Source organism: Mastomys coucha, unplaced genomic scaffold, assembly GCF_008632895.1.
Source record: "Mastomys coucha isolate ucsf_1 unplaced genomic scaffold, UCSF_Mcou_1 pScaffold17, whole genome shotgun sequence".
NCBI classification, from domain to species: Eukaryota; Metazoa; Chordata; class Mammalia; order Rodentia; family Muridae; genus Mastomys; species Mastomys coucha.
Genome location: NW_022196899.1, coordinates 20,602,030 through 20,609,823, shown reverse-complemented (window position 1 = coordinate 20,609,823; position 7,794 = coordinate 20,602,030). Strand labels below are relative to the sequence as shown.

Here is a 7,794-nt window from a genome sequence, read left to right as displayed (position 1 = left end):
AATTTATGAGCAAAATCAGTCTTCAGAGATGAGTAGGTTAGCGCATATCGAATTATGACCTACTAAAAACTACCTTAGAAAAGACTAATATTGGAAGAGGCCTCAAAGATCGGGTTATTCTACTCTCAGATTTTAGATAAAAGGGAGACCAGTGACATGGGCATATCAACGAGGTAGCCTGCGCGAATATTTCCATAGGCATACAGCACACATCAGCAAGGTAGCCTGTGCAGTTATCTTCATATGCATACAGCCCACACCCCCCCACACACACACATACACACACACACTGTTACATTGTTTTGTACATAAAGGTGTTAGTAGCTTTTACGATAAGCGAAAAGTCAGGGTGCAAATTTTTCACTTGTTATCTTGTTGCTGGAAGCTGGAAACCGGAAACACGCATCCTTCATAGAGCGGAAAGGCCCTGCTGTACGTGACGAACTGGATCATGACTTGGCTGAGTGGTCTCTGCATAGTCCCTCAGTGCAGCCTCTGACTATTGGCAGAGAAGCTGGGCTGATAGGGAGAAGGGCAGGGTGCTCAACTCATATCTAATCTGGAATCCCTTCCTATGCCCAAGATGCCCACCCTGGCAGTGAAGACCTTCTGTGAAGGTAAGGCTTGGCAGTTAGAACTTCAGGACAGGAACGGAAGGAGAACTAAAGGAACAGGCAGTGCTAGCATCTGCCCTTCCCCAGAGGGGTCCCCTGGCCACCGTGGGCAGAGTGCATCTGACCTGAGCTGTTAAACTACAAGTCGGCTCTCCCTCATCTGAACAACTCGGGACCAGAGGATCCAGGGTTTTAATTTTTCTAGACATTAGAATATCTGAATAGACATAATAAAATATCTTGAGAATGGAACCCAAATCTAATTGAGACATTTGTTTGTGCTTTTTATACATTTGATCTACATAGCCTGAGGGTAGTTTTGCACAATAGCTTTAATAATTTTATATACAAAATAAATATTCACTGGAATTTTCCACTTGTATCATAAGACTTGACTCAAAACTTTGGATTAAGGATGGCCAACCAGCATCATGTACCTAGTACAACACGACTTACTAAGTAAAAAGTTTCTAATTATTTTAATTTGCATATGCAGATAAATATCAAAGTACTTGACCCTTACTACTATTATTATCTATTTCCTCACAAAATTCCATGTGGCTATAACTTTATGGTAGTTTAATTTTTAAATTTTTAAATTTAATTTTTTTATGTTTTTCAGAAAAACCCTGTTTAGCTACATATATTAACATTAAATAACTTAAAAAACAAACAATCGCTATACCAAAATAGTCCCATTTTCAGCTACGAGTGAAAAGGTTGAGTTTTCGATGCACTAGGTCTTCTGCCAGAAAATGGACAAAGCCTTCTACAGGCACTGCTCATCCTCTTAGGCTATTATTAAACATAATTTATTTCCTCACTGTCCCAAATATATACACACCACTTCTAATAACTTATGCCAGGAGTATTCTTACCTTTACTTACTTCATAATAGGAAACTTACTCTACAGTTAAATAAGCTTGTTCCCAAAAGATCTTTCCAAGGACACATCCAGTGCATGTCGCCTCACGCTTTCTTAGCAGAAGAAAGTAACTTTCAAGTATCCCCTTTAGCCTCACTGGATTTACAGCCATCTAGCTCAGAAAATTAATACTCCTGAGGAAGAAAAGCTTTTGATTAGAAATCTGTCTTGTTAGAAATCCTGTCAAAAGTCCCACAGGAAACACGACCACCCTGGGAGGCAGAGGGCATGCAGTCCCAGGGGCTGCTGGCCCAGAGTGTCTACTAGACTCTGCTCGCTCTGCAGCCCACGCCAACCTGAGCAAACTGAAGAAAAGCTCATGGTTGTGCTGCCGCTGCTGGTTTTGCCCCTCAGAATTTACTACACCTCACCTACAGCTGTAAAAACTCCTTCTGGAAAGCACGCGGCAGAGAGACAGGATCTAAGCCTATTTCTAGCTCCTCAAACTGTGGCCGTTCCTACCTGGCACTTGGGCTTCAGAAAAGAACAGCAAAAAACCCGAGTCATTTGGGAAACCAAGTCCAGACGTTTTTTAAACTGCGTTAGTCAGAGTCACTTTGTAAATTATAACAAGGTCTGTGGGGTACAGATTTCAGTACTAATGCAAGAAAAACGAGGAAAAGGTGCAGATGATTGAATAGCGCAGGTTTTTCCAAAGCAAGTGGAAGAGGTCAAGAGCTTCGTGCGCCTGAGGAGTCTCCTCTGTCACAGGTTCTGATCCAGCCATTTGATGTAACTATTCCTAGTCCGGATCCCCACGGAGAAGTTGGTCGGCCAGCTTGTGAAAATTATACAACCATGGAAGCCGTCCTCAAAGTGGTCCAAGGTCACGTTCACACCCGCACTCTCCAAGCGCTTGGCGTACAAGATCCCGTCATCCCGCAGGACGTCAAGCTCGCACGTGAGGATGTAGGTCTTCGGGAGGGCCTGAAGCACTTCCTGCTCTGCGAGGAGCGGGGAAGCGGTGACATCCAGCAGCTGAGGGATCTCCCTGACGATCCTGGCGTCGCCTACGGTCTGCATGACAGGCTTGTAGTTCTTTTTGATGGATGAGGGCAACAGGGATGTCCAGTCGAGACGGGCCCTGAGGGCTGCAGCCCCCTCTACATCGAGTGAAGTGTGATTGTTCACAATCATCGCCTCTACAAAGTCGTAGCTGCCGTTTAAGTAGTCTAGCCAGTACTTAACCATGACGTGGCGTGGCAGGATGGGAGTATTCACGTTCTGCTGGTAAGAGGGTGTGTTGAAGTCCAAACCCTGCAGGAACGGGTAGATCAAAGCCTGTAGTTTGAGCTTATTCTTCAGGCTGGCAACGTAGGTAAACTAGAATAGAAGAAACATTATTATATCTTGTGTGGGTCCTTTTACAGAATGCTTTAAATAAATGAACACTCCCCCCCCCCTTCGGAATTAAAGCAAACCAAGCTACTGGACAAGGAATGGTTACTGTTTGTGACTAATAGATTCGAATCAATTCATGGTTATGTGACCTTTGAGGTCTCTAAACCCCCAATAACACTCTACTTGTCTCTATTCTTTTGTCCGAACATGCCTTGCTGCATATTACCTGAGGAAAGTATGGGCTGCGTTTAATTTTTTATACCCTATGTCAAGTGGCTTCTGGAATAGGGAAAAAAAAACCATCATAAATCTCCCTCTTCTAGGGAAGATAGGAAGAGTGACCGCAGGGATGGTGGGACGCCAGGGTTTACAGATGCTCGGTGGGTGACAAGGTGGGACCTTAGCCTCTATGTTGGGACAGGCAAGCCAGTGAGCGCTTGCCCAGAGTAAGCTTGAAGTGGAAGGCAAATGACTTCCATGCCGGCAACCTCAGCTTACTGGTGACTCCATAGGGTCACGATATTGCAATTCCAGCATTTAAAATTCTACGTGTGGATCTAAGAAGAAGGTGGCGTGTTTCGCAGTAACTGAACAACTGTCACTTTAGAAGCCTGTCTCCTGGTATGTAACAACCGTGTCACTATCCCTGTAAGAGCCCCGTTAGCAGGATGGCATTATCTTCACATTTCTGAGGCTCACAAAAACAATGGGAGCTAGCCATGGACTTACAGCTCTCCAAGCTGAAGCCAAAAGTCTGCCTTTGCCTATGAGCCAGGCATGGTGGTATGCACCTTCACTCCCAACACTCTAGACAGCTAAGCCAATAGGATCAGAAGTTTAAGGTTAGCCTGAGCTACACCATAAGACCTCGTCTCAAAACAAAAACAAAAACAAAAACAAAAACAAAGCAAAACCAGAAAGAATCAATAGAAACTGGGAGTATGGTAGTACAGACCTGTAATTTTAAGCTTTGAGAGGTAGAGGCAGGGGGACCAGAAGTCCACGGTCATCTAAATTACAGAATGTGAGACTAAACAGGGCTACATGATACCCTACCTCAAACACACCAACCAAACAAAAAACAACAAACAAGACAACCAAATAATAATAATAATAATAATAATAATAATAATAATAATAATAATAATAATAATAATAATAATAAATACAACTTTAGAAAATGGCTTAGGATTTTAATTTCTCTTAAAACGCTAAGAAAACAGCCATAAGAATTGAAATTTAAGCCAAACTATTCCATTGTTCAAGTTAAACAGTACGAGGCCAGTGGGGTTATTTGATGTCTCCACATCTTCCTGAGGAACATCAGCATTTTCTGAGGCATTCTTCAGCACCCACTTCAAAAAAACCCTGTGAGAAAGGTCCCGGGACAGTCACATGAGGTTGCTAGATAGCCACGAGGCGGGGCACCACACGCGCAGAACATGGGCATCAGCTGCGCATGCTCACCCCAACGTGGGCACCTGCTGCGCATGCTCACCCTACCCGCCACACCATCATAAGGATCCTGAGGCATCGCTGTTGTTACCTGCTGTCCAAGGACGGCAGCCAGATTCCCGCCAGCACTGTCTCCAGAAATGCCGACTCTTCTAGGGTCGACCTTGTACTTGTCTAAGATTTCTGGCTGCAAGAAATATTTAGTGGCACGGATGATATCATGAATTGGCTCCGGATAATAAACCTGTGGAACCAGCCTGTATCTGTGAAGACAGAATTAGTGTTCATTTTAGGACATCGCCACGTTTTAATGGCCACTGGACATTTAGAGAGAGAGAAAAAAAAGGCAAAAGCCATACATAAGCAAGAAATTAACATAAATGTAAGATATTAAAAAAAACCCCACTTGTTTTCTTGTAAAGTAGGTGGAGGTAGTAACTTGGTATGGACAAAGCTCTTTAAAATGTTCAAGCTGGCTTTCCTAGTTAGGAGTCCCCTGCTAACTGGGCACAGCCCAGTGTTCGCTAAGGGAGTCTCAACTGGGCAACTGCCCTCATCAGACTGGCCTGTAAGCTCATCTGCCGGGCATTTTCATGCTTACTGAAGTATATGAGAGGGCCCAGCACACTGTGGGCGGTACCCCGGAGCAGATGTCCTGGGTTGTTATGGAAGCAGGTTAAGTATCATCCCGAGGAAGCAAGAGCGTGATCAGCAGATGCTCTATGGCCCCTGCTTCATTTCCTCCCTAGATCTCTCCCCAGCCTCCCCTCAATGCGGACTTGACGCAGGGTGTGTATGCCAAGTAAGCCTTTTTTTTTTTTTTTATTTAGCCACATTGCTTTTAGTCACATTTTTTTTTTTTTTTTTTTTTTTTTTTTTTTTATCACAGCAACAGAAAAGCAAACTACAACACCAACCATGGTGGGCGAACACGGATACTCCCAGGGAGGCTGAGGCAGGAGGACTCGGGTTTGATTTAGTGGGGGGAGGGGTGACCACAAAGGTCAGCAGAGTGTCCATCTATGTGAGGCAAGAAGGAAGTGTCATTCAAGACAACTCAGTGGCTGGTGTGGGTGCAAACTTCACGAGCCCTGACACTGGGCAGGTGATTTCAGGGAAGAACGGCCCGATTTAGAAAGAGTTTTCTGGTGAGAATGAACTCCATCGCATTTCCCATAAAGCTTAAGGCCTGACTACATTAAAACTCTTTGTGAAGAGCATGTGACCTCTTCCATAAAGATGGGGTCTGTAGATTGATTAGATGTGGCATCTTAAGGGCCTGGGGGCGGGTCCAGTGTGGTCTTGGTTGTCCAGGAAGCACAGAGGTCACCAGGCTATTAACTACATCCCTTCTCAGCCTTCTGGGAGGAAAACAGGTTACACATCTCTTTCTTGGAAGAGACAAGCCCGTGTGCTTAACATTCCTGGATTCCCTAGTGCTTATCGGTGAGCACAAAGACTTCTGTGCCTTCTACTGGATGAGGCCAGCCTGGGTCACATAGCAAGATGCTACCTCAAAAAGCAGCTTTTCAGACGCCGGTCTGCCCACCGCCATCTGCTCAAGGCTTGAGTGTGCAGACGCTCCTCATTAGGATCCATAACGAACCTTGGAGATTTATTTCAGAAAGTCTATCTACCACTCTTGGCGGCTCTGGGTTAAAAACTAACAGCATCGGCCAATTCACTGGCCTCAACTTACTTCATTCGAGAACTACGGTAAAGCTGTCTGCTGGAGAGGCCCATGCCAGCAGTCATTCAAGCCAAGGAATGCACGCTGGAACATTAGTAAAATGTCCTTTTAATTACAAAGGGAAAACGAAGTTAGCATACAGCCTCATCCAGGTCCTCTGGAGTCTCCTCCTGAGGAGAACCCTGCTTGTGACAAGGGCCCACGCTTAAGATGGTTTCCACGTGTATGGACAGCTCTCACACTCTCCCATCCTCCTCCTGTGCTAACCCTCAGAGCCTTAACTGGGAGCTTAGGTTGTAATTCCTCTTGTTCCCGGGGCTGAGCTGGCCATTCAAGGAGTGCCTCGGGCTGTAATCTCAGTCTCCTATGAAGCTGAGGCAGAATCCTGAATTCAAAAGTCCTGCTGGTTCACACACTGTGAGTTCAAGTCTAGCCTGGGACACTTAGTGAGACCTTGTCATAAAATGGAAAAAAAAAAAAAAAGAAAGGCTGGAGGATGCAGCTCTGTAGAGCATGCAATACTGCTCCGTAGACAGGAGGGGTTACACTTATTTATTCCAGTAGGTGGCAACATCTCTCAAGATTGTATTTATCCCTGCTCCTCCATGTAGTTTCTGATTTCAGACAAGATGCAAACGCACTTCAAGAGTCAAGAAATAAAAATAACTTTTCCTTTTTTCTTTTTTTTTTTTTTCATTCCATCTCTGTCTTAGAGTTTCTCTTGCTGTGATGAAACACCATGAGCGAAAAAGCAAGTTGGCGAGGAAAGGTTTACTCGGGGCAGGAACCTGGAGGCAGGAGCTGAAGCAGAGGCCACGGAGGGTGCTGCTCACCGGCTCCATTCCTATGGCTTGCTCAGCCTGATTTCTTATAGCACCCACGGATGGTACCATCCACAATGGGCTGGGCCCTCCCCCATGAATCCGTAAGAAAATGCCCTACAGCTAGATCTTAAGGATGCATTTTCTAAATGAAGGGTCCCTCTTTTCAGATAACTTGAGTTTGTGTGTGAAGTTGTCTTAAGATCAGCAAGCATGGCCGGGTGGTGGTGGCACACGCCTTTAATCCCAGCACTTGGGAGGCAGAGACAGGCAGATTTCTGAGTTTGAGGCCAGCCTGGTCTACAGAGTGAGTTCCAGTACAGCCAGGGCTACACAGAGAAACCCTGTCTTGAAAAACCAAAAAAAAACAAAAAACAAAACAAAACAAAAACAAAACAAAAAAAACCAGCAAGCATGGTCACTACCCCATATATCATAATAAACAATATTCCTAGTTGCACAAGAGGTCAGTACAAATTTGTACCAGGATATACACATACATTGAGCTGAGTTTCCAGGCACTATTTTACAAGAATCTGTGGGTTGAGGGAAATAAAATCTGGGAAACCGGTAACCTACTGACCTACTGATTAATCCTTTCAGTTAATAGCTTACTGAAGCAATGTGGCAAACAACCCTGAGAAGCAACAGGTCATCATGCTAATGCCTATGAGACCACTGAAGACACACAGTCTAGTCCAGCCTGCTGGAACTAGCCTGTGTTCAGCTACCAGAGACCAGTGGGGAAATCCCAAAAGTTCACAACTGGGCTATAAAGTGAGTTCAAGGCCAGACTGGGCAACTTATTAAGACTCCATCTAGGGGAAGGAAGAACAGTGACCTAGCATGTATGACTCTAAATTCAATCACCAGTTCCCCTGGTGCCACCATACCCATAATCATTTGATCTTTGTGCCACCCTTTCTTTTCTTTTCTTTTTTTTTTTT

The 7,794-nt window shown here is 44.8% G+C and overlaps 1 protein-coding gene and 1 long non-coding RNA gene across 3 annotated transcripts in view; one reads left to right on the top strand and one right to left on the bottom strand.

Annotated features, from left to right (window-relative positions):
- Positions 1-936: 936 nt before the first annotated feature.
- Positions 937-7,794, bottom strand: part of Nceh1 (neutral cholesterol ester hydrolase 1) — a 69,299-nt gene continuing 62,441 nt past the window's right edge. For both annotated transcript variants that reach the window (XM_031376467.1, XM_031376468.1), the window contains exons 4-5: positions 4,428-4,599; positions 937-2,863 (exon numbers count right to left, since the gene is read on the bottom strand). In XM_031376467.1, the coding sequence (XP_031232327.1) occupies positions 2,246-2,863; positions 4,428-4,599 (790 nt within the window). In that variant the 3' untranslated portion in view covers positions 937-2,245. The remainder of the gene's footprint in view (positions 2,864-4,427; positions 4,600-7,794) is intronic.
- Positions 4,349-7,021, top strand: LOC116095016. Its single transcript, XR_004120400.1, has 2 exons — positions 4,349-4,718; positions 6,740-7,021. It is a non-coding gene; the product is annotated as an uncharacterized LOC116095016 (long non-coding RNA).